Source organism: Equus caballus, chromosome 9 (genome assembly GCF_041296265.1).
Source record: "Equus caballus isolate H_3958 breed thoroughbred chromosome 9, TB-T2T, whole genome shotgun sequence".
NCBI classification, from domain to species: Eukaryota; Metazoa; Chordata; class Mammalia; order Perissodactyla; family Equidae; genus Equus; species Equus caballus.
The window spans coordinates 13032403-13059086 of NC_091692.1; the positions used below are offsets into that span (position 1 = coordinate 13032403).

The window sequence follows — 26684 nt, forward strand, 5'->3', positions numbered from 1 at the left end:
TTTAATGGTTAGTAATGTTCAGCATCTTTTGATGTGTTTATTTGCCTTCCATATATCCTCTTCAGTGAACCATCTCTTCACATCCTTCGCCCATATTCTAATTGGATTGTTTGTTTTTTACTGTTGAGTTTTGAGAGTTCTTTATGTATCCTAGATACTAGTCCTTTGTCAGATATGTGGTCTGAAAATATTTTCTCCCAGACTGTAACTTCTTTTTTCGTCCTCTTACAGGGTCTTTCACAGAGTAAAAATTTTTAATTTTGATGATGTCCAATTTATCATTTTTATTTTATGGTAATTTTGTTTAAAAAAAATGAATATGGCTGCTTTCTGCCTCAGTTTCTCCCTTAGGATTCCTCTTGCCCAGCCTGACTGCAAAGTGGGATGCAAACTCTCCAGAAACTCCTTTGTTTGTTGTCCCTGAATATTCACACAGGAGCTGTTTCTGCTTTGAGTGAAACCAAATGGAGACAGAAAAAATAAGGTTCTAGATTTTTCTTATTCTTATAGTCCTACTTATTTGCCTATAACTTCTGACTTCTTTCTCAGTTGATAAGGAAGTATGGTTTACCCTTGATAAAGATTTTGATTCCCATTTTATTCTTGAGGTTGGAGTTCACTAGAAATCCTTTATCCTGTCCTTTGTCCTTCAGGAACCCAACCTCTCCCTCCCCAACCAGAACATCTCCTAAGAGGCCAAGGGTTTGAGGACATTCTCCTGTGAACTCTTCTTGCATGAAGACACAATGAGAATTAACATGTAGGCGCCCCTTGCCCACTGTTGGCATGTGGTCCCTGTGTCCTCAGGAAATGTCTTCATGGGAAGGCCATCTAGAGGAAGGGAGAAAAATTCAGATATTTCATGGCAATATTAGAGCATAGACAATCAGTCTTAACATCTCCAGGTCACTTTTCCTGGCTTTGTGAGCCAGGTAGCCCTAATCCCCTGAGTTAACATTAACTCCATGCCAGTGTTGGTGCCACAGCTACCAAAACAAATAAGACCCAACTCTGCCGTATTGTGTGGACTTAGAATTTAGCATGAGGAGATAGACATGTAGATGCCTCAGCAAGTGAGTGCAATAACATGGTACCACTTGTGGTAGAGACTAATTACTCACCACACCTGCTTCCTCTTCTCCTCAGCTCACAGCCAGACTTGGTTACCCAACCTGGAGTTGGGTGTAGTCAGGGAGTTAGGTGTAGTCGTGTCACTGGGTGTAGTCATGTCACTGGAGTATGAAGACTTTCAGTCCTTTTTCATAAAATCTTCCTATGCCCTATCTTCTGTTTTCCCTTCTACTGGCTGAATGCAGAGGACCATAATGCTAGCCCAGAGGAGGGTCAAGTCACGAGATAGAAGGGGTCTGGGACCCTGATTGATCAGGGTCCACTGCTCAGGAACACCCAGTTGGGCTTTCCATGAACATTGAGATTCTGGTGTGTTTGTTTAGCAGTTAGCATACCTTGACTAATACACAGGACACAGAAGTCACAAGTCACCACTCCCTTCCAGATATAGAAAGGCTTCATAGAGGAGGTGCCTGATTTCCCTTGGGGCTCATCCCACATTGCATCTCAGATACTCTAAGTACTACTTACTTTTACAGATCAGGGTATTGCTTTGTTGTTTTTCATGCTTTTACTCATTCATTAATTTTCCTCTTTTGAAATATCATTTACCCTTATTTGCCTAACAATATTAGCTATACAAAGCTCTAAAGTTGCATGCTATCAAATTCCAAATAACTTATTGCTTTTAGCATCCTCCCCTCTTTCAGAAAATTCTTCTAGCCTTTTGATAACTTAATTCAAATCCTTTGCACATATTTATCCAAAAGGCAGCTTTTAAATTCTGGCACGGCCACCCACTCTTCCTGCTGGGCTTTGATACTACCAGATGCTAGAGGGAAAACATTCGCGATATGCCTACAATCTATTTCAATATATAATTCTAGCCAATTGAATGTCAGGCATTTCTAAAGAATGTTGTTGGTTGATATAATGTCCCTTGCCCAAGTTAAGGTTTTAATTTGAAATTGCATATGGGAATGCCTCGTGTTACATTTTCCCCAAATTTATAAATCTATCACAGATTCTCTTTCCTATGTATCTTGCCTCCTTAAGAGATTAACCATTAAGAGTGGAGTTTAACCTGATATCTTTAGAAAGCAAAAGAAGAAAAATATTCTGCTTTTGAACGGGAATGTACCCTTAGGCCAAAAAAAAAAATTCTCTGTCTCTTAATACATGTTGGGAACTGCCAGTTGTCATGCTTATACTTAAGATGGATTAGGATTCCATCACTGGTCATCACATAAATTCTTATACTTATAACCTTACATCTTCATCTGCAGCCAAACAATTAGAAAAAAACTGTGTTTGGATATATTAGAATGTGTCAACCCTCTCAGAGCACTTTCTTGAAACAACTTAGGAGAATTTTTTACTTAAGTATTTGGCAGACCTGAACCATATCCCCAAAAGTGTACTAAATTTCTTCTGATTTGTGGGTGGAGGTAGGAGAAAGGGGCTGTTTGTGATCATAATTATTTAAACACAAAGTAAATCTCTTAGTTTGATTATTTTGTCTTAATGAAGATGTTTTTAGAAAATGAAGATACCAGTTTTTCTTTTGAGGTGGTTATTTAACTATAGACTTTAAAAATTACTTTTAATGGAGTTTCTGAAAATTATGAAACCAAGTGTAGTATTATTAGTGATGTGCTGTTCTCTCCATTGTAATGAGAGAAAGAAGATTTCGTTTACTTCTTGAACTGTACAATGACTTTGGTTTTCTGCTGGTTTAAAAAAATTAGGACTTTCTAGAAAAAAATTAAAGTTAATTCTAATATAAAGTTTCTTCCAAAGTTAAAATACTGTAATTGGCACAGAATAAGTTTACAACATATGAGAACGCCCACATTGGAGACCTCTCATGATACTTCACTTTCTTCGTTTGAAAGATCAACAGTTAGCAGCTACTTATTTACTCCAGCTGAATAATGTCTTTACGCATGAAATGAGTAGTTACTTCTGGGTTTCAGTAAATGGGGGAGATGGTCTACTCCCTAATTCCATAGGGAACTTCTGAGAATTAATAAAACTATGTGCAAGAGGTGGCTAGACATTCTCGAACATGGTCACTGTTTTTAACCATTCATTCCTTCTTTCAGTCATTCAACCAGTAAGTATTTGTTTAACGTTTACTGTCCTAGGTGCTGAGTATTTGGCAATGAACAAAACAGACAAATCTCTGCCCTCATGGAACTTATGTTCTAATGGCAGACATGGACAATAAACAAGTAAATGGTGAAATATACAATAAAATTGTAGGAGCAATAAGCATTAACAATTAGGCAGTGTGAGGAGATGCAAGAATGTCACACTAGGAGTGGAGTGGTACAGTTTCTTTAGGCTGAGGATTATGAGGGGTGACAACTGAGTAGAGAACTGGATGAAGTGAGGGAGAAAGCCATGTGAAGAACGGGAGAAGAGAGCCAGGTCTCGGGAAAAGCATATGAAAGTCCTTGAGACGGGAATGAACTCAGGGTATTCCATGAAGCGTGAAGAGGCGACGTGGCTGGAACCTAGTGGGCTTGGGGGTGGTAAGTGATGAGACTGGAGTTGTAAATGGGGTGGGGTCACGGGGGGCTTTGGGGCTCACATACAGATTGGGGTTTTGAGTTAAGAGCAATGAGAAGCCACTGGGGGGCTTTGAGCAGGGTCATGACCTGTTCTCATTAACATTTCACAGCTCTCGCCCTGGATAACTTGGAACGATGGGCATTAGGCGGGCAGAGATGGACACAGGGAGACGAGTTAGGAAGCTCTGGCATGAGTTTTGCTGAGAGGGAACAATGACTTGGTAGCAGAGCAGGTGCTGAGAAGTAGTTAGATTCTGGATTCATTTCAAAGAAGAACCAACAGAATTCGATAATGGGTCAGATGTGGGAGATGAGAGAGAAAGGAAGCGAGTGAGGTTGATTCCTAAGTTTTTTTGACCTGAGCCACTGGTTGGGTAGGGGTTCCATTTTCTGGGAGAGGAGTGGTTTGGGGAATGGCAATCAAGTGTTTGGGTTTGGGCAGGATTGAAATGCCTTTTAGATACCGAAGTGGAGAAGTCCACCAGGCAGTCGTACGTGTGAACTCTAGGGCAGAAGGCTAGGCTGAAGGTAGGAATTTGGGGCCATCAGTATTACAAGAGATTTAAGCCATAGGCCTCAATGGAATCATCTAGGGAGAGGATATCGATAGAGAAGAAAGAGGTCCAAGGATGGACTTAAAAGTCAGGATGAAGGAAAAGCCAGCAGCAGAGGACACTGAGAAGAGCTGCCCCATGATGTAAGAGGATGAGCAAGAGGGCTGGAGGTCCTGGCCCCAAGGGAACTCTAGTTCTTCGTATCAGGAAAAAATGCGAAGTTGCTGATTAACATACATTCACTTATAGCCTCTAGTTAGCCCAGTGACTGTCTGGTCCCAGCTATCTGGATTCCAGCCTTGACAGTGACCCTGAATTAGCCTAGCTCCAAATCTTGGCCCCACCTAAATGGTCTGCTTGTTGAGGTTGATCCTGCCTGCTCAGAGTCCAGCCCAAGTCGCCACTCACCCTCGTACCCAGACAAGTCCAGCAGCCTTTGCTGCCAGCTCTGCACCTTCTCAATTGCCACCCCCAGCGCCCTTCACTCCCCTGAAAACCACCGCTCAGCAGAGCATAAGAGGAAGTAAGGGAGTGGATGGAAGAGGGAGCCCCGTAGTCTCAGAGCCTGCACCCAAACCCTTGCTCTTACTCGGCTCCATGCCTTGGTCTGGCTCATGCTATTTCTTGGGTGCTTGAACGGTGCATCCTATCACTGGATCGAGTGGTGGCACAAGATAGCAGTTAAGAATTTTTAACTGGCCATCTAGGTCTAGATTTCAGATCTACCAGGATCAAGCCGTGTGGCCTTGCATAAATTATTTCATCTGTATCTCTGCATCCTCATCTTTAACTGGGGATGAGAGTCAAGCCTACTTGTGGTGACTGTGAAGGTTAAATGAGTAGGGAATGTAAAGTTCTTAGAACAAAGTGAGTGTCAACAGCACAAGATGCTATGTCATTTAATAGTTGAGATTTTACTTGCCCAGGGTCCTATGGCTCGTGAGAGGTGGAGCTGGACGTATCCATCAGTTGATCCCTATAAACAGGATGGTTTTACTGATTTGGTCTTCTAAATGGAGATGTTGAGTAACAACAAGGGTAGACACTTTCTCACATGACCAGTGATTAAAGCTCAGGTCAGTTTTTCACCTCTATCAAGGAGAACCCAGCTTTGACCTGCAAACCGTCCTTGCAACGTGTTACATAGCTCTAAATGTCACCTCTCCAATAACCCTTCTCATCCTGCAGATGTGCTGGTGTTCTCTGCCTGTGTGGTCTTGTCCGTGTGAGCAGGCCTGTCTCAGAGCACAGAGAGCCTGAGAGACACAAGGGCCTTCACAGCCACCTGCCTCCCAGCACCGCCTCCCTCCTGACAGATGGCCCCAGTCGATGGGTGTCCCCCAGCCTTACCTCAGTGTCCAGCATGCACTCCCTGGACACAAGGTTCTTTCTTGTTTTGAGACCAAATCCATTTGCCTGTGGTTTCCACCCCTGGGCTTGGCTCGGCCTTTCCCAGAACAAGGTGCCTCCCTTTTTTGTCCACAAGAACTTTAAAATTGTCCAGGGCACTAGCAGGCCCCCCAGTTCCAACTACCTCCTGTCTCCAGCCATTCTGAACTGCTTTGCACCAGCGGCTCTCTCCACCCAGAATGCTCTCCTCTCAGCATCAGCCTCCCTGCACAGGTCCTACTCACCCCACCTCTCACCCGCGTCCTGCCTCTCCAGAACACTCTTCACCAGGGACCTGAGTGCCCTTTCCCGAGGCCACCATGGTAGATTCTTTCTTCACAGCCGTCACCTGGAGAGACTGGCATTGTTCGCGTCCCTTCTCCCTGCTGGAAGATGAAAAGGCAGGGACTGCATATTGAGCTCAGATTTCCTGGTGCCCAGTGTGGTGCCTGGTTCTCGATAAATATTTGTTGAATGAATGACAGTACCAGTCATGAATCAGATACAGGCCCCTCCTTCTAGGAAATAATCACAGATTGTGACAAGTGCTATGAGGAAAATGAACAAGATATGTGATTTGTTGGGGGTGACAGGCATACCCGAGATGGGCGGTCAGGGGAGGCCTCCCTGGAGCTGAGACCAGAGGGCTGACGAGCAGCTGGACATGAGAAGGGATGGTTAGAGGGACCAGCCAGCGAGAATCCAAGATGGGAAAGAGGAACAGAAAGGAGGCCGGCATAGAGCATGGGAGTGAAGACAAGAGAGGTGCTGGGGCCTCTGGGGGCAGCAGGAGGTCATGGAAGGTTTCAGGAGGAGTGACTCGATCTTGCCGCAGAGCCTGCCCCGAGAGGGCCGGCAGCTCTTCTGGTCTGGCCTGAAGAGGCTACAGGGAAACTGGTGGTCAACTGAAGAGCCACCTAGCACAGCTGGCCCATATCTTATCAGGCCCCAGACTCCGCTTTCCCGGACGTCTCAGTCCAGCCCTCGTGTCTCCTTCTGGGGCCCGACACCAACCTGGGCTCAGGAAAGTCTGGTGTCAGACATTTACACCTCAGTGTGACTTTCGGTCCCTGTTAAAGGGAGGGTGGTTCAAAACAACACAAAGATAGTATTTTCCAGCTCTGTAGTCAGAAGTCAGACACCGTCTCACTGGGCTGAGAGCAAGGTGTCGGAGGGCTGTGTGCCTTTCAGGAAGGCCTGGGTTAGAATCCGTTTCCGGGCCTTTTCCAGCTTCTGTTAGCTTACTGCATTCCTTGGTTCGTGGACCCTTCCTCCGTATTCAAAGCCAGTGATGCCACATCCCTCCGACCCTTCTGGGCTCATCATGTCTCCATCTCTGACCAGGGCTGGGAGAGCTTCTCTGATTTGAAACTCATGTGATTAGATTGGACTCACCTGGCAATCCAGGCTAATCGTCCCATCTCAACCTCCTTAACTTCATCCCATCTGCCAAGTCCCTTGTAAAAGAACATTCACAGATACCGCAGATTAGGACATGGGCGTCTTTGGAAGACATTATTCTGCCTGCCACAGGACTCCTAGGTCTTAAAAGATCAATCAAATACAACGCATGAACTGTTGGGATATGGATTCAAAAATCAACTTTAAAAGATATCTTTGAGACTATCTGGGAGATTTTAACATGACTTGGGTATTTATTCATTTTTTTTTTAAGGTATGCTTTTTTTTCTTGGTGAGGAAGATTGGCCCTGGGCTAACATCTCTTGCCTATCTTCCTCTTTTTTTTTCTCCTCAAAGCCCCAGTACACAGTTGTATATTCTAGTTGTAGGTCATTCTAGTTCTTCCCTGTAGGATGCTGCCACAGCACGGCTTGATGAGCCATGTGTAAGTCCATGCCCAGGATCCAAACCAGCGAACCCTGGGCCACCCAACCTGAATGGGTGAACTTAACCACTTGGCCACAGGGCCGGCCCCAACTTGAGTATTTAGATGATAGAAAGGACTTATTTTGTTAAGTGTGAAAATGGCATGTATCTTTGGCAAATATCTGATATTTGGTTTGGAACACTACAGGAAAAGCATGGAGAAAGATGAGAGAAGGTTGGCAAAATACTGGTAATTCTTGATCCGAGTGATAGGTCTGTGGGGGTTCAGTATACTCTTCTTTGTACTTTTGTGAATGTTTGGAACTTTTATTTTAAAAAGCAAATATATATTTATAATATAAATTATATATACAATATATATAAATTTTATACATATATAAAATCAGGTGTCCGTAAGGGGCTAAGGAGACATCCAAAGTGGAGGTGAAGGTGTGTTCTGGCCCCTCCCTGCTGCAATCTGACCACTAAGATGGCCACCAACTGCCCCGAGGAAGAAATCAGGCTTCTGCATGCCTCACCCATTGGAGAATCAGCAAGGCCTGTGAGCCACATGCCTGTACCACCTGGGACTCTATTTCAGTACAATCACAGGTTCAGAATTATACAGAACTTTCAAGTTTGTATTGTTTGACCATCACTCCCTGTTCCCAACCTCCACCCCCCATGCAATCCAGGAATACATTAAGCGCAGTGAAAATTATGATATAACTGTAGTGTAAATTTTATCAATCACATACTCAAACCCAAATGGAATTCCTGAATAGACAGAGCCATGTGTGCCCATGCTCAGTGGGAATGCCTCTCATTCTCTTTGGAGTAGGATATCAAAGGACTAAGAAATCTCAAATAGACCTTCGGGCAGTGGAGGAGAGGGCTGCCAATGCAGAATTCAGCCATGACGGCCCTGCAGAGCCAGGCTCTCCTTGGGCAGAAGAGGCTCCTCTCCGGTCCTCTGTTCCAGGATGTGCCACCTTGACGGTCTTCAGCAAAGCCCCTGTTGTGGGGTCCTCCAGGTAGGGTTTCCCAGGCTCTTCCTTTGAAGACCTCACACTGGCCTGGGGAGGGCGACGCGCTGGTTGCAGACCTCAAAAATGATAGAAGCCAAAGCCCGAATGACTGACGTTTCGAAAAGACAGAAACTATCATCTGTATCCCTTGGAGCTAAATTACAAGGCAGGAGAACCTCCTCTCACGTGGATAGGTACAACCCAGCCCTGCTTTCCCATGTTGATCCCATGGCACATTGGCCACAGAGCCTGGGGGTGGGGGTGGGGGGTGCTTGATAGGGGGAGAGAGAGCCTGGATGGAGAGGAGCTGTGGGGGACGCCCTGCAGGGGAGAAGGCGAGCAAGGGCCAGATGCTGCCACAGAACAGAGAGAAAGCAGAAAGAGGAGATATGTCTGCAAGCACTTGTCTGTCGCGGGAGCTTCAGATGGAAGCCGACGGATAATCTATTAAGGAATACTTGAAGGCTTTGTAAACACATTGTGGAGATTTCAAACAGGAAAATGGCTCTGCCAGGCAAGGGCTGACCAACAACCTGGGAGACAGGACGTCAACACATCGACGATGACTCAGTTCAGAAAGGCAAGTGGCAAGGGCTATCAGAAATCCATGGGTAGGAGACAGGCTGAGAATCAGGGAAGTCCACCCTGAGAGGTAGAAAAGACTCAGATATCTCCAGCGGACAGGAAGTAGACCAGTCTGACCAGGACGGAAGAATCAAGTGGGCAAGACTTCATAAATGTCAGTGTGTCTCCAGGCCAACTGGCCCGGGAGCTTATTGATAATCCTGACACCTGCCAGGTGTTCCTGAGGCTGGTGACTTGTCTGCTGGTTTGGGGATCACTCTCCGGGAAACACACTGCAATAGACGGCAGTGACTGAGGTGGTGAGGTCGGGTGGGGCCAGCTGATGGAGAGCCTTGAATGCCAGGCCAAGGATACAGAAAGTTATTCTGGAGCTGGGAGCTATTAATGGCTTTTGATTAAGGGGGAGGCAGAATGATAGTGTTCTCTAATGAAGAGAGATGGATGAGCAATGTGCTGGAAAAAATTAGTAGAAATATACAGGAAACTGGACATAAATTAACATGGAGATAGAGAACATAAAGTATTTGATGACTGGATGTTGGGCTCGAGAGAGAGCAAAGGAGAGAAAGATGCGTAATAAAGTGCTTGTTCATTAAACACCACTACCGTCCAGGCATTTACCCCTCAAACAATCTGATGCCGTCGGTGTTGTAGTCTCCAATTTACAGATGATGGAAAAGAGGCTCAGAAAGGTAAAGGAACATGCATAAAGACACACAGCTGCTCTGCAGTAGTGCCATGTCCATCAGGCCTCCAAATGTCATGCCCTTTCCCTTTCCTTTTCCAGATGACAGGAAGAGTATATTAGTTTTCTCTTGCTGCTATAACAAATTAAAAGACGTCGTGGATTAACACAATGCAAATGTATTATCTCAGAGTTTTTTAGGTCAGAAGTTAGACGGGGTCTCACTGGGCTAAAATCAAGGTGTAGACAGTTCCTGTGGGGGGGTCTCTAGGGGCGAATTGGTCTCCCTGCCTTTTCCAGCTTCTGGAGGCCACCCACATTCCTTGGCTGGTGGCCCCTTCCTCCATCTTCAAAACCAACGACGTTGCATTTCTTCGCTCCTCTTTTCCCCGGCCATGTCTTTGCCTCTGACAAAGCCAGGAAGGGTTCTCTGATTTTAGGGACTCGTGTGATCAGACTGGACCCACTTGGACAGTCCAGGATAATCTCTCATCTCAACGTTCAGACCTCCATCCCCTCTGCAAGGCCACCTTTGCCACCGGAGGTGACATATGCACAGATTCCGGGGATCAGGACATGGACACCTTTGGGGGACATTATCCTGCCAAGCACGGCGAGCGACGCTGCTGCCACTCACAGACATGCGGCTTTGTGCCTAGCGCCAGGTTTTGGGAAATGCCATTACAAAGGGGACTTTTTGTTGAATAAAAATAATTTGAAAGAGGACAAAACAGGAATTTAAAAAGGAACGATGTGGGTAAGACAGAAACGGCACGGCTGGAGGAAGACGGCAGCATGGATGACGCGGCTTCAGTTTGTGCTGAACACACTGAAAATGTACCTCAGCACAGTTAATCCTGCTCTAAATTCCACTCTGTATCATTGTCAAGGCTGGCAGCTACGTGGATCACCCAGCGTAAGCGCCTCACTGCAGAAATAAAGGTGATGGCTAAGTCTGGAGTTTGAGTGCCTAAATTTGTACTAATTCCCCGAATTCTAGTCGAAATTCCTGGCCTTTGTTTTAGCTGACTCTCTAAAACCTGCCTGTCTTCGACCACCCACCCCCCCTTATTTTCCTCACAATAAGTAGTCATCACCTTAGCAGGCTGACGTGCCTTTGTTCCAACAGTAAGCCATTTTATAAAGTACCAATTTTATGGAAATTACCTGAACCAATAGGATTATGTAAGCATGAATGGAAAGTGTGAGCTATAATGAAATTGTTAGAAAGCAGGGAGCAAATGGTTTAATGAAAACTCAGTATAATCCTATTTTTTGTTTTATTTTTAAAGTCCTATCATTGATTCATCTGAAATGTAATAGACTGAGGATCCTATCATAATGTGATAAAATTTAGAAATACAATTTTCTCTTCTTGGCTTCTCTCCCTTTATATAAAGAGAGACTTGGCTTTTAGTTATAGGCCTTTCCAAGCAAGCAAATGATAACTTGAAAACATTGACGTTCACTTTCAAGCTTCCTGAAGAACTTTCTGGGCTTTCAGTCATTTAAATAATTTCATATAGAGTCAGTCTCAAAGATTGTTGGGATAAGAAGTTAGGCGAGGCCTCAACTGAAAATGAAGACGTTTGTATTTGAAGCCCCTCATTTTCTGATTAAAGGAGACTGATTTAATGAGCTGAGTACATGACCACTGTACGTTCTGAAATGAATCCAGCAGTTAGATCTGCTCCCAGGAAGACTGCCACATGAGCAAGCTCTGGACGGGGAACGGGCAAAACAAAACAAACCTTGAACACTTACTTACAAATGAAGGCCATGTTCGGACATGTATGGTTACCATCGACTTTAATGGGAACAGCCTGTCTGTTTCTGGGATTCAGGATATGAAATCGGTGGGAAAAGTGTGAAATGGGAGAAAAAGAAATAAAAGGATCCATTAGGCATCTTGTTCAAAGACTCCAAAGAGAACCGCGTGTCATTAAGGGGATGAATTAAAATTCACATTTTGCTAACGAAGACCATTGTTTTCTCTCAGAGTTCCATTGTCATTAAAAACTATTTAACCCCCGAAGAAGGAAGCAACACAATTTGCTACTTGTGTATTGAGAGGAAAGTCAGAAATTGTAGAAATGGTTGGAAAGACTCACCTCCATACTGTAGACACACACACACACACACACACACGCACACACGTGAACCAAGACCAACAAACAGGCATGGAAAGTATCTAATTGGCATCATGTTTCTGGCATTGCTATAACTACACACAAAACAAGCGATACATGAAATGGTAGTGACATCTGTTCTAGAACCTCTGGGGCTTTACTCACAAAACAGTTGTAAAATCTTTTGGGGACAAAAATATTTCTATGTATCTATGCAGCTCCTTTCCTCTAAGGGAGACACACACACATACATGGATACAAATGTGCTGAAAAGAAAGGAATAAGAAAAGGAAACATCATTCACTTCTTTAAAATACTTTCTTAATTTTTCTCATTTCAAACGAAGCTACATGCATTGTCTTGGATGTGCCTTTCTTCTATTGATTTAATCCCAGAACATGTAAATTGTCATAAAGCTGAAGTTTAAGAAGTCAGTTGGTAGGCCATGGTAACATACAAATGGATGCTGAGCGAGTTTGTTTTGGTTTGGCAGGGAAACATTTTCTGACCTTGGCAGTGAAATCATTGTTATCTATTTGTTTATGGCCAAAGCCGTATGGAGGGTCTGGGTACTTATGTTAGTATATCTTTGAAATTCTCGAATCCGCAGTGTGTGGGAAGTTATACAACTTGGGTTTAAGCATCGTTCAGGATGTTCCTCATTAAGGAACCCAGATTTCCCTCCTTCCCACGACTCCCCAAGATTAGTTTACATTTATCACACAGCAAATTGCCCATGCCGACAGGGTGAACGGCAGACAGTGGGAGCTCAACATCTTGTTATCTGTTTACCCCCTCAGTAAACAGACACTACAGAACTTGCTTCTTAAATATATCTCCCCAAATGAAGGTTATTTGATTTTTCCCTCACTCCAAACAAAGTGTACTTTAATATCATGTAGCATATTTATAGTATGTTCTTAATTTTTTTAAAGGAACTGGCCTCTAGCGAGTAACAGTTGATCTGGTTCGAGTAGTTTAAACATGAAGATTTTGTTGATTTTACCATCTTCTGGACAGATTTGGAGGTGCATAGTAAAACATTTTTGTGGACTGTTAAATTTTCGTCTTTGTTCACAAAGCCACTCCATTATACGTCCTTCTTTGAAGAGATTGGTAACTGGGTCTTGCTAAATGTAATGTGGCTATTTCAGGCACCGCTGCATAATCCTATTGTTTGGGGCATTTTGCTGTAGAAAGCGAAGCAAACCCATCTCATTCCATGAAATTTTTTAATCTGTAAAGTGTCCTTTCTGGGAAAGTAGGGGGTGATGAATTGGGGGTGAGGGTGGGAGGGGAGCCCCTGATTCCCCAGTCAAGCTCGTGACCAGAGAGGGAGGAAGCAGCTGACCAAGTGTTCTATTAATACCTGTAAGAGGAGGCACCTGGTCGGCAGCCCCTGCCCATCTACGCTTTCCTAAACATATTCAGCTTATCGCTGTGTATACACCACTGCCAAACTCTTCCTCCTCTTCCTCTGTCCATGTCACCTTTGCAATCCCAGTAACTCTTCTCAGTGCAGTATCCTCCATCCCACAACCCCAGGGAAACACCCAATTCAAGCAGACTCTGGGGCTTGTTTCTCCCTCCTGCCTGCAACCACCGTAAGGTGAGAAATGAACTCTTCCCAGAACAACAGCGAGGGGAGGCAAGTCAAGCGAGCGAGACTCGATACCTTCAGGATGCTAAGAAATGGAGAATCAAGTCACCTCATTTGTGGTCATTGGGTAATTCTAAGTGACAAAATAACTACTACAGTGATTTAGTTTTAGCCAAAACTACAAGTGTAACAGAAGTGCTGACGGAAGGCTCAGAAGTCAACCCAGAGACCTCAAGAAGGCTGGAGACTGGAAACTGATGTGTGATCCCCCAAGATAATAAATCCCCCTCTAGAAAATGGAGATAATTTTGAGAGCTTACCTCAAGTATTATTGTGGGAAATAGTTAATAGAATGTGTATGGAAGAGGTAACAAGAGTGAATTGAAATAATGCTATTGAAAGGCATTGTGCTAAAATTGGGTAGGTGGAATGTGAGCAGTTTTTGAGTTTGGAGGAAATAAATTGATGTCGTCAAGAATGTGGGCTGGGTTCAAGTCTCCACTCTGCCACTTGCTAACTGTTTGACCGAGAGTAGGCTACTGAATTCCTGTGGTGGGACCTACCTTGCAGGGCTAACACCTGAGGTCACTGCCCAGTCTCATGACTATGGCAGAGTGATGCTCACCAAATGGGACCTACTACTGTTTACAGAGAAGATAAATCGTCTTCATTGCCTTTTATAAATTAGAAAGAAGTCCTCTCATATTTATAAGCAATTGTATTTGGTGTTATCTATAAGATGTGGGTTGACTTATCTCATCAGATAGATAAGGGGATGTTATTTGGAAGCCTTTCAGCATACCTTCGGAGGGAAGCAGGCACGCAAGAATTCTGAAAATCCATTCATGGCATCGAGTGAAAGAGTGCACCGCCGTTGCAGCCTGTAGGACATTCTTTGGATGATGACAGGCATTTTGACAGTGCATGGGGACCTGCCTGACAAGTTGATAAAAGCATCCAGGAGACTTTGTAAGAGCTGAAACACTGAACCTGCTCTCTGAGACCTGAGACCAGGCCTTCATCTCTTATGTGCATCTCTGGTTGAATGGAAGACAGCAGGTGTCACTGGGTCCTGGACTAGGCAAAGCAAGACTTTTGGTTCCTCGTATTCAGGCAACAAGTATTCCAAAAGCAACTACAGACATACCTCGGAGACATTGTGGGTTCAGTTCCAGAGCACCACAATAAAGCGAATATTGTGATAAAGTGAGTCATGAGTTTTGCCTTATGTCTAAAAAAACAATGTACATACCTTAATTTAAAAGTATTTTATGACTAAAAAATGCTAATCATCATCTGAGCCTTCAGCAAGTTGTATCTTCTTGCTGGTGGAGGGTCTTACCTGGATGTTGACAGCTGCTGACTGATCAGAGTGGTAGTTGCTGAAGGCTGGGGTGGCTGTGGCAATTTCTTAAAATAAGACAACAATGAAGTTTGCCACATCAATTGACTCTTCCTTTCATGAACGATTTCTCCCTAATATGTGATGCTGTTTGATAGCATTTTACCCCCAGTAGAAATTCTTTCAAAATTGGAGTCAATCCTCTCAAACCCTGCCACTGCTTTATCAACTAAGTTTATGTCATATTCTAAATCCTGTGTTGTCATTTCAACAATCTTCACAGCATCTTTGTCAGGAGTAGATGCAATCTCAAGAAACTACATTCTTTGCTCATCAATAAGAAGCAGCTCCTCATCCATTTTTGTTTGATCATGACATTGCAGCCATTCAGTCACATCTTCAGGCTCCTCTTCGAATTCTAGTTCTCTTGCTGTTTCCACCACATCAGCAGTTACTCCCCCACTGAAGTCTTGAACCCCTCAAAGTCATCCTTGAGGGTTGGAATCAGCTTCTTCCAAACTCCTGTTAATGTTGATATTTTGAGCTCTTTCCATGAATCACAAATGTTCTTAATGGCATCTAGAATGATGAATCTTTTCTAGGTTTTCCGTTGACTTTGCCTGGATCCATCAAAGGAATCATTATCTATGGCAGCTAAAGCCTTATGAAATGTATTTCTTAAATAGTAAGACTTGAAAGTTGAAATGACTCCTTGATCCATGGGCTGCAGAATGGATGTTGTAATAGCAGGCATGAAAACATTAATCTGGTACATCTCCATGAAAGCTTCTTGGGTGACCAGATGCACGGTCAGAGAGCAGTCATATTTTGAAAGGAATCCTTTTTTCTGAGCAGTAGGTCTCAACAGAGGCTTAAAACATTCAGTAAACCATGTTGGAAACAAATACACTGTCATCCAGGCTTTGCTGTTCCATTTATAGAGCACAGGCAGAGTAGATTGAGCATCCTTCTTAAGGGCCCCAGGATTTTCAGAATGGTAAGTGAGCATTGGCTTCAACTTAAAGTCACCAGCTGCATTAGCCCCTAACAAGAGAGTCAGCCTGTCCTTTGAAGCTTTGAAGCCAGGCACTGACTTCTCCTCTCTAGCTATGAAAGTCCTAGGTTGCATCTTCTTCCAATAGAAGGCTGTTTCATCTACATTGAGAATCTGTTGTTGAGTGTAGCACCTTCATTAACGACCTCAGCTAGATCTTCTGCATAACGAGCTGCAGCTTCTACATCAGCACTTGCTGCTTCAACTTGCACTTTTCTTTTATGGAGACGGCTTCTTAAACTTCATGAACCAACCTCTGCTGGCTTCAGACTTTTCTTCTGCAGCTTCCTCACCTCTCTCAGCCTTCACAGAGAAGAGAGTTAGGGCCTTGTTCTGGATTAGGCTTTGGCTTACGGGAATGTTGTGGCTGGTTTGTTCTTCTACCCAGACCACTAAAACTTCTTCCGTGTCACCGCTAAGGTTGTTTTGCTTTCTTATCATTCGTGTGTTCACTGGAGTAGCGCTTTTAATTTCCTTCAGGAACTTTTCCTTTGCATTCACAATTCAGCTAACTGTTTGGTGCAAGAAGCTTAGCTTTCAGCCTATTTCGGCTTTCGGCATGCCTTCCTCACTAAGCTTAATCATTTCTAGCTTTTGATTTAAAGAGACAGATGTCCAACTCTTCCTTTTGCTTGAATACTTAGAGGCCATTGTAGGGATATTAATTGGCCTAATTTCAATATGGTTGTGTCTCAGGGAATAGAGAGGCCTGAGGAGAAGGAGAGAGACAGGAGAATGGCCAGTCAGTGGAGCAGTGAGAAGACACATATACATCGATTAAGTTTGCTGTCTTATATGGGCACTGTTTGTTGCACCCCAAAACAATTACAATAGTATCATCAAAGATCACTGATCACAGATCACCATAACAAATATATGTGGCAATTTCTTAAAATAAGACAACAATGAAGTTTGCAACAATGAAGTTTCAACAATGAAAAAGTTTGAAATATTGCAAGAATTACCAAAATGTGACCCAGAGACATGAAGTGAACAAATGCTATTTGAAAAATTAGCGTCATTAGACCTGCTCGATGCAGGGTTGCCGTAAACCTTCAGTTTGTAAAAAGCACAATATCTACAAAGCACAATAAAGCAAAGTGCAATAAAATTAGTGATGTCTGTTGTGAAAATGGGTTACAATTAGCCTATAAATGATTTTTTAAGGTTTTTTAAAAATTTGGTTTTGGTTGTCATTTGGCCTTGTTGGGAATAAAAACAGAACCAAGAAGCTCAGGAGCCCTCCAGAGTCTCATTCAGCAACACCACACCACAAATTTAGCTTTCTGAGTAGCCTTCTGTAACAGTCCATTGGGAAGGAATTGATAAAAATCAGCATTCCTGCCAATAATTAATGGTCAGAACAAAATAGATGTTCATTTGGTCAAAATTGTTGAAGGTAGGGGCTGGCCCTGTGGCGTAGTGGTTAAGTTTGTGCGCTCTGCTTTGGCAGCCCGGAGTTTGCAGGTTCCGATCTTGGGTGTGGACCTACACACTGCTCATCAAGCCATGCTGTGGCAGCATCCCACAAACCAAGTAGAGGAAGATGGGCACAGATGTTAGCTCAGAGACAATCTTCCTCAAGCAAAAAGAGGAAGATTGGCACCAGATGTTAGCTCAGGGCCAATCTTCCTCACCAATAATAATAATAGTAATAAATTGTTGAATAGACAAAGAACTCTAAGTTCATTAGCCTGCCCTACAACATTGGGTTATCTGGAAAGGTCAGGCGTGGACTGGTTTTTAGAGCTTAGCAGTGAGTGGGGCTGGTTTTTTGCCCTGCACATATGAGGTGGGACTCCAGAGCTCAGGTGCATGTGACAAGCCCACAGGAATGTACGGACCCACAGGACTTTTCTTAGCATAGTCACCTGAGAAGGCTGTCCAGCCACCTCAGCATCTCAAGACTTGAACGGACCTCAGAGGTCACCTAATTGAGTAAAAGTGAGAGTCAAATCCTTCTGTGACTTTCTTTCTAGGGGAGTGGAATTGTCCAAATCTAGGTCTTTTGAGGGTGAATTTAATTTTTGAAAGCAACCAAACATCTCTCAAAACCAAGTCTATTGAATAAATTAAGCAGTCAGGATGGACAAATGAAAAATAAGGTGGGGGGCTGGCCCCGTGGCCTAGTGGTTAAGTTCTCACGCTCCGCTGCAATGGCCCAGGATTTCACTGGTTTGAATCCTGGGCACGCACATGGCATCACTCATCAGGCCACGCTGAGGCGGCATCCCACATGCCACAACTAGAAGGACCCACAACTGAAAATACACAACTATGACCACGGGGTTTTGGGAGAAAAAGGAAAAACAAAATCTTTAAAAAAAAAAGAAAAGAAAAGAAAGATAAGGTGGGCCCATAAAATGACAAAACTGGTTTGCTCGAATGACCAACAATGTGGTTCTGAGAGGTAATTCGAAAAGCACCTAGAGAAACAGATGCTCCTCACCCTGCTGGTGTGGGTGCAACCTCTCTGAGGGCAGACAGAAAGCTCGTATTAGATCTTTAAAAATGTGCGTGCTCTTTGGCCTGGAAATTCAGTTTCTAGGAATTTATCATATGGAAATTATTGAGGTGGTACACAAAGGTGTGAATATTAGGAAGCTTGGTACAGTGTTAGTAACAGCTTAAAAATTGGGAGTGGCCTGGGGCTGGCCCCGTGGCCGAGTGGTTAAGTTCACGCGCTCTGCTGCAGGCGGCCCAGTGTTTCGTTGGTTCGAATCCTGGGCGCAGACATGGCACTGCTCATCAAACCACGCTGAGGCAGCGTCCCACATGCCACAACTAGAAGGACCCACAACTAAGAATATGCAACTATGTACCTGGGGGCTTTGGGGAGAAAAAGGAAAAAAATAAAATCTTTAAAAAAAAAAAAATTGGGAGTGGCCTAAACATGCAACAGTAGGGATTGGCTAAATACAGGAAGGTGCGTAAAGTCAATGGGTTGCTGTGCAGTCAGGTGAAACGATGCTACTGAAATGTTCCTGTTGATCCAGAGAACTGCTCACGTTCCATGAAAAGAGCAAGTTATAAGGCAGTGTTAAGATGTGATCCAGGCTGAAGTATGAACGTATCGGGAGGGGATAGAAAAGGATGCAGCAAGACATTCACTGAGTTGTGAATGGTGGGTGGAATTGTGAATATTTTCATATTTGTTCTACTCGTCTACGTATGATTTTTCTGTAACAAAAAAAACATTTTTATAATAAAAAGGTAATAAAAGGAAATATCAGAGAGAGGAGAAAGAGGTTCTACTATCCTTATAGCAGAGTTATGATGTACCTATGTTAGTTTGTTAGAATTGCACAACAAAGTACCACAAATTGAGCCGCTTAATCAACAGTAACTTGTTGTTTCGTGGTTCTGGAAGCTGGAAGTCCAGGATCAAGGTTTTGGCAGGGTTCGTTCTTCCTGAAGGCTGTGAGGGATCTGTTCCATGCCTCTCTCCCAGCTTCTGATGGTTTGCTGGCAATCTTTGGTGTTCCCTGGCTTCTGCTGCATCACTCCAGTCTCTGCCTTCCTCTTCACATTGTGTTCTCCCTGTACATGTGTCTGTGTCTAAATTTCACCTTTTTATAAGGACATTGGTCATGTTGGATCAGGGCCCACCCTACCCTAGTATGACTTCGTCTTAATTAATTACATCTGCAATGACCCTATTTCCAAATAAGGCCACATTAGGAGGAATTAGGGGTTGGGACTTCAACATATGAATTGGCACGGGGCACAATTCAACCAACAACACTCCCCCAGTGAGATGGCCACCCTGCTCCCACACAACTGAGGTTGGCACTTCCCTGCCACCACAACCTGCACCAGCTGCTGTATAGTGTGAGTATGGACCAAGATCAGGACTGGTGGGGCAGGGCCCTGCAGGACTCCAGTTTCAAAGAGATACAGGCGAAAACAGAGAGCCTGGGCCTAGCCCCTTCCCTGCCCCAGCGTGCCCAGGCCGGGGCTGCAGACACGAGCGAAAGTTCAGATGAGAACTGAACTAGAGAGGCAAGTTGAGAGGGCTGCAAGGAAGGAGTAGTCTAAGGAAAAAGAAAAGGACATATTGTTCCTTTTGGTTGAGTACAGGAGTTGTGATTTAAAAACGGAAAGAAAGAGCAAGAGAGAAGGGAGAAAAAATATTAAAAATATTACACAAAAATCTGCACACTGATGTTTATAGCAGCTTTATTCATAATCATCAAAACCTGGAAGCACCAAGATGTCTCTCAATAGGTGACTGGATAAACACACTGTGGTACAGCCATACAATGAAATATTATTTGGCGATAAAAAAAGAAGAGCTGTCAAGCCATGAAAAGACGTGGAGGAACCGTCAATGAACATTGCTAAGTGAAAGAAGTCGATCTGAAAAGACTATGTGCTGTATGATTCCAACCATATGACATTCTGGAAAAAGCAAAACTATAGAGATGGTGAAAAGTTCAGTGGTTGCCAGGGGTGTGGGGAGATAGGGAGGAGGGACAAACAGGTGAAACACAGGAGATTTTGAGAGGAGTGAACCTGTTATGTATGATACTATAACGGTGGATACGTGAATGATGCATTTTTCAAAACCCATAGAATGTACAACGCAAAGAGTGAACCTAATGTACACTATGGACTTCAGTTATTGACAATATATCAATGTTGGCTCATCAGTTATAACAAAGATATCACACTAATGCAGGATGTTAATAATAGGGGCCACTATGTTGACGGTTGGAGAGAGAGGGCACTCTGCACTACCTGCTCCATTTTTCTGTACACCTAAAACTGCACTAAAAAAATAAGATGTATTCACTTTAAAATCAAAACCAAATCGTATATTACAAATAAAGAAATTTAAAAGGGATCATGTACTTAGCTTCCCAAAACGGGCCCTTGGCAGATAAAAGTTTTGGAAACTTCAAGAGTTCGCTCTTTTTCAAAGGCAGTTGAGAAGATACAGATGACCAAGGTGTCACCCAGCAGGGTCTCCAAGATTCAAACAACTGTGTCTGCTCGCACCTATCTCAGACTCAACAAAGCCCCTCTAATTGAGCTTAAAAGTGGTGGGGTGCAGGGGAGGGAAGAGGATCCAAATTCTTATTCAGAGAAATAACAATTTGGAACGTGCACAAGAGTGTCAACAAGTTATGTAGATCTTATCAGCATCGCATTTTTGGTGCCTCCCAGCTATCCAGCGAGGCTCCATCAGCCTGTCAACACCCTTCAGCATCCCACGCATCACGGGCATATCAACACCTCCGGAGGCTCTGCCTGGCCAGGCCCGCCTCCCCAGGGCCCCTGGGAGCGCGAATTTTCTCTCCTCACGGGACACCATCATACCATCCCCTCGGTATGCATGAGTGTCTTCGGTCCATTCCTCCATTCACATTCTGTGACTTGCTTTGGGCTAAATGTCTATAAACTTGAATAATGCTTTCATGCTAACTTTGGAAAGGGTACCCAATTTGGGAAAATCTGATGTTCTCACATCAGAAGGAAGACAATGTGTAGTTTCCGTAATGTGAGAAGAAATTATGCAAAGTCATCCTCAAAGTATGATGGGCTGATACATTTTCTTCTTCAGTGTGTTTCTACTTTTGCCGATAAAACATCATGATTTTACAAAAGTACGGATATGGCCTGAGACTTGTGGAGATTCCTCTCTCCACCTCCCCCCACCCCATACTCGGAATAAGCCCTCATATATATAGTGCTCCATGATAATACAGCCTTTCAAATGTAATTTTGCTAAATGATGCAAAAAAACATTTATTTAGACTAATGAAAATGATAGTTTTTATTATATACCTCAGCTTTCTTTTACAATTACCTATTTGTTACATTGAAGTCAGTGAATGGATCTCCCTGTTTGTTTGTTTGTTTTCATTTTAGGCAGCTTTAAGTGCCTTGAAACAATTTTCTGAACAAGGACTGGATCCAATGGAAGGGGCCATGAATATTGAAAAAGGTTCCCTTGAAAAGTGAGTAAATCTGTCGTATTCTTACATTTGTCATTTTCTAACTGTACAAAAAATAAGATGTAGATAATAAGGTAAAAAACTCAAGACAATCTTTATAGCTTATAAAATTATTCATAATACAATTAAATGTAAATAAATGAGAAATAGTATACATGGTCATATTCATTTCCTATAATATGTCTGTGAAAGCTTTAATCTACTAATTGAGAATTATTTGTGCATTTTACTGCCTTTGTTGGAAAGATTTTTGTGAGTTTTGTTGACTATAGGGACTTGCAAAACATAAAAGATCCTGTTTCACTTCATACCGTTGAGCATTCTCTGCCTCAACCGTTTTCTGAGGTAAAAATTTTCACTCACATATCTGCTAAGTTGTGGGCACAACAGAGAGAAAAGAAAGAGAAGTGGAGACGGGGCGTTGCCTCCCCTTGGCTGGATTTTGCTTTTCACATTGTTCTGTGAAACACAAACGCACGTTGCCACAGAAGTGTGGCTCCCAAGGGCTGCAAAGGCAAAAATGTGGCTATAATAAATATTTCTGAAATCCAGCTCGTAGCTTTTTTATGGTATTGAACATAAGGTTTTATCTACGGGACTGAATTTGTGGTCTCTCTAGAGACCCAATTTATGCTAAAGAAATGGAAAGCAATTGTATTTACATAGTGGAATCCAAACTCTTTCAAAGCAGTAATGTTAACAGGTGAGATTTCAGGACACACACAGGAGATAATATTTTTAGAATGCAAAAAATAGATAACCCAGAAAGTAAACACCAGATCTGCTGTTAAACAAGCATACCTCAGAAACAGCATTTGGCCATTAATATTTAAAAGGTGAGAGCATGAGAAGAAAACATTTGGGAAACAGACGTGGCATTTTAAGTTGTCTATAGATTGGCAACCGTTTATAAGCTAATTTAATCAAAAACATTTCCACATGATCTCATCAGTAGACTATCTGAACATAAATATTGTTGTTTCACTTTAAAATGTCACTTTGGTGGTGACCTTTGAATCCTGTGTGCCATCTGCTAATAAACATGTCTGAAGACGTGCAACCCTGGACCTTCAGCTCTTGTTAATGTATTAATCTTCCAGACAAGCCCAGCATCTGGGGGAGAAAGCGGACAATAACCAGACACACCCGGGCTCCATCGCTCAGGACTGCAAGAAATCAAAGCCGGTCATCTAGCAGCTCCCAGAACCAGGCCTGCCACCGCATCCTTATAAACCTGTCAGCACGCATGAGGGTGTCTGTGTTCAAGGAAATGAATGACTAATACCATTATTCGAGTCTTATGTGAAGACAACGCTATTCTAACACAAGAGATAATATACATAGTACTGTTTGTTCAACTGGGGAAAAATAAAACTTTGAGCATTTCCCTTGGAACTCGAGATCAGATCATAACTCATTTGCCCAGAGGCAGCAGAAATCTGATCCTGCTACTGGAGCTTAAAATAACAATTAAGGAAAAGTGTTAGAAGCAGAGGTAAAATTTTTAAATGATTAATAGAGAAATTGGGTTTGTTCTGTTGTTATGATTGTTTTGTCGTGGCGCTCGTGTTCGGTTAGATTCTCTCTCTTGTTTTAAATAATGCTTGACGATTCAAAATTTAACCAATTGACGTGCTGTGGAATGTGATGGTTGTTGTCTTCATAGAGAGTCACAAAGTGTCTCTTTTTATGCAGATATTTGTAATCTTCATCCTGTATCAATATGAATAACTCTAAGGCGCACTTACTCAAAGACATATGCAAACAAACATGGTTTACATCAGGTCAGCTATTTGACTAAAAATATGAAATAATGTTAGGAACAACTAGTTTCAATATATTCCAGGAACGAAAAAAACAAAAACAGAAACAAAAACCAGTTGTGGGTTTTGAGCTCCATAATACTATTAGCCACTAAGGAGGCGTCTTGCCTCTGCAAACATTTCTCCGGATTCCACGTTCCCTTGTGGAAATCACACTCACCCCATGCGTGTGTTGTAGCCACTCACTGTTTGCATCAAGAGTGTTTTCAGTACCTCTCTCTGGACTTGGGACAGTGAGTAGGGTCAAAATAAATAATGTACATGGCAGGGAAGGGAAAGCTTGTCGGAGGAGCCGTGAGAGCCTTGCCAGCTTGTATCCAGCCACGCTCTGGACCAGCATGTTGGAATCCAGCGTGTAGCAAATGCAGTAAAAATTTGGTCGGTTTCTGTGTGAAGTGTTGTTAATGTTCCTTTCGTTCCCTCGCTCTCATCTCTTAAATATCGCCTCAGTGAAACCCGTCCCAGAGGCCACCACTGGGCCAGTCATCCTGCACAGCACTGGCATTAGAGAATGTCCGGGCTCCTTGTGCCACTGGCCGTATCTGTGAAACTGCAGGGCCGCCTCCCGGGTGACGGTGACTCGGAGCCGGGTTCCAGACTGGCCCACGTCATCTCATTGTCCAGGCTTTCTCCTTACTGATTTGCAAACGTTGTGCAATGAGAAAACACTAGATGGTCTAAGTACTCAACCTAGCATGACAATAGGAATATAATTATGTAAGATTTCACAAGCAAAACCACTGCAAATCATGATCTGGCTGACTCACACGCGACTGGAGAATAAACAAACAGCAACATAAGGAAATAACTCGAGGGTTTTTTTTAATGATTCCCATGTGGGGAAGTCCACCGGCGCTCGGAGGGCTGGGTGCCCTTGGAGGAAATGGGTTTTGTTACATAAAGCTGGGTCCTTGTGGAAATAACAGCACGTTTGTAAAGCTGGGGTTTACAAAGGTAAGCCGAGTTAAGCAGTAAGTCCCGCTGCACCCTGAGAGGGCACAGAGGACCCTAAATCTTTCCCTTAGAAGGGGACAGGCCCTCTCTTCCCCTAGGCCTCACCACCTGAGGCTTCTGCCCTCTGAGGGGCGGGGAACAGGCCTTTAAAGTGGATCTTCAGTTTACCCAATGCAATTAACACAGATCACCTCCCTCAGCCTCCGGCACCCGCACAACACCAAGGCTGGCAGGGCTGCGGCAGAGTGAGGGGCTCGGGGCACAGACACAGCTGATCAGGTCTCGCAACCCCAGTGTCTGAAGCATTTGACTCTTGAGCTATCTGGCCCAAATCATCCTCAGAGCTGGTGGATCCCTGAACACACCAGAGTGAGGTGGGGGCCGGGGGATGTAAATTTGCACAGATCTCAAGTTTCGTGATAGGAGATTTCTTCAAAATTCCCTCCCATCTGCCTGCCTGAGGGCCCAGGGGGACCTTCCGGTATTTTCCCAGAACGACAGCCACAGCACCTCCTGGGAACCGGCTGGGTTTTCCTCGGGTAGAATTAGCAATGCAAATGCTGGGCAGCCAGCAGCCCCTTGCAGGGACCTGCTGCGATGCTCCATGCTCCTTCCAAAGCGCTACGTTATATATCATTAGAGGGGAAACCATTAAGTAGATTTATTGAAAGAATGTTTCTTCGGCACAAGGAGATCTTTTTGATGAAAAATGGAACTCATTATTCTTTAAAGGACACAGATTGACTTATCTCCTTTATCAATTACAGTGTCTGCTTTCAGCTTTTCTCAATCAGCACCGGGGCTTTGTAGTCACTTCCCAGGGCTGGGGCCAAAGTGTTTTATGAAAAAGGTTTGTTTTTACATTTTAATTGGAAATATAATATTGCGCTTTGGAACTCTGACCATCCTTTTCCAGTACAACTTGCCAAAGATCAATGGTGAGACGCCACCCATCAGGCTGCGTGACAAGGACATTCCCCCCCTTTCCTGGGGTGACCTCTCTGAGTTGTCCTAGCATTCTCCTTCCCTGCAAATATTCTCAACAGTGATTCTTTTTTTTGACAGCTTCAACCAATTTCCTGCACCATAAAAAAAAATAGATTAATGAAAAACTTTCCTTATTATACAGAGGTTTTCAGGACTCCTAGTGACCTTGGAAATGTGGTCCAGACCAGTTGATTGGTGTTTAAATCCTGCTGCAGGTGGGTTATCACTGCAACTGCCCAGTGTTTGTTCTGCAACGTTTAATTTCCAAAGGTCGCTTGTTCCCCTTATGGCCAAGGATGATAGAAAACCTAACAGTTTTGCACACAGAGCTAGTAAGTTGTTGATGGCCAAGTCATTTGTGGGTCTGTCCTTGAGTCTCCCTAACATACCCCACCCCCATATAGGTACCTGATAGATGTATAAGTGATATACTGAATAAGTGAATAAATGGACAAATGAATGATCTAGCAAAAGAATAGATAAACTTGTTGGAGAAATAAATTTTAAATCTCACTGCTGACATGACACAGAGATAGGCACACACGGTAATATATGTCATTACCACTGATTAAGATTATTGTAGTTTTAACCCCAGGAGGGCTGTGGCATTTCAAAAACATGGCTAGTTCAAAAACCCCCCCCTTCAGAGATTTTGGACTCATGGAGACCACTCTCCTGCCCTCCATCTTCCCATGTCTGCATTTCTATCCCTTCCCTAGGCTAGCAGATTTAATTCCAGTCCCCACCGCCAGACACATTCCTCTATTTCCACAATCACAGATACATGACTTCATGAAGAGGGACGTTGTAATATCTGTCAAAGCAAAGACTTCCTTAGACTCGGTCAAATCCCATTGTCTGTTTCTGGCAGACGCCACCCGAGTTCCATCTCACCTTGCCAAGACTCACTTAAAAATTGCCTCGCTGGGGAAGCTTTCCTCTTATGTTCTAACCTCTCAATGTAACTAAAAGCTCCCTTGTCTGGATCCCCAGCACACTCTGATGTATGCTGGGAATGCAGAAAATAAATAAACAAATGAAACTGCTTCACCCGAAAGAACCCACATTCTAGTCAGAGGGAAAGACAGACAAGGAAATGAGCACAGAGAGTTGCGCATTT

The 26684-nt window shown here is 43.5% G+C and overlaps 1 protein-coding gene across 50 annotated transcripts in view; it reads left to right on the forward strand.

Annotated features, from left to right (window-relative positions):
- The window catches only part of STAU2 (staufen double-stranded RNA binding protein 2), a 298725-nt gene extending 274707 nt beyond the window's left edge, over positions 1–24018 (forward strand). For 45 of the 50 annotated variants that reach the window (XR_011421549.1, XR_011421544.1, XM_070222151.1 and 42 more), the window contains 2 exons: positions 21715–21803; positions 22901–24018. Coding sequence is in view for 43 of the 50 variants with exons in the window: in XM_070222151.1 (XP_070078252.1) it covers positions 21715–21803; positions 22901–22994 (183 nt within the window). In the remaining 7 variants the exon portion in view is untranslated. The remainder of the gene's footprint in view (positions 1–21714; positions 21804–22900) is intronic. The other 5 variants (XR_011421546.1, XR_011421550.1, XR_011421547.1 and 2 more) reach the window with 1 other exon arrangement.
- Positions 24019–26684: the final 2666 nt, after the last annotated feature.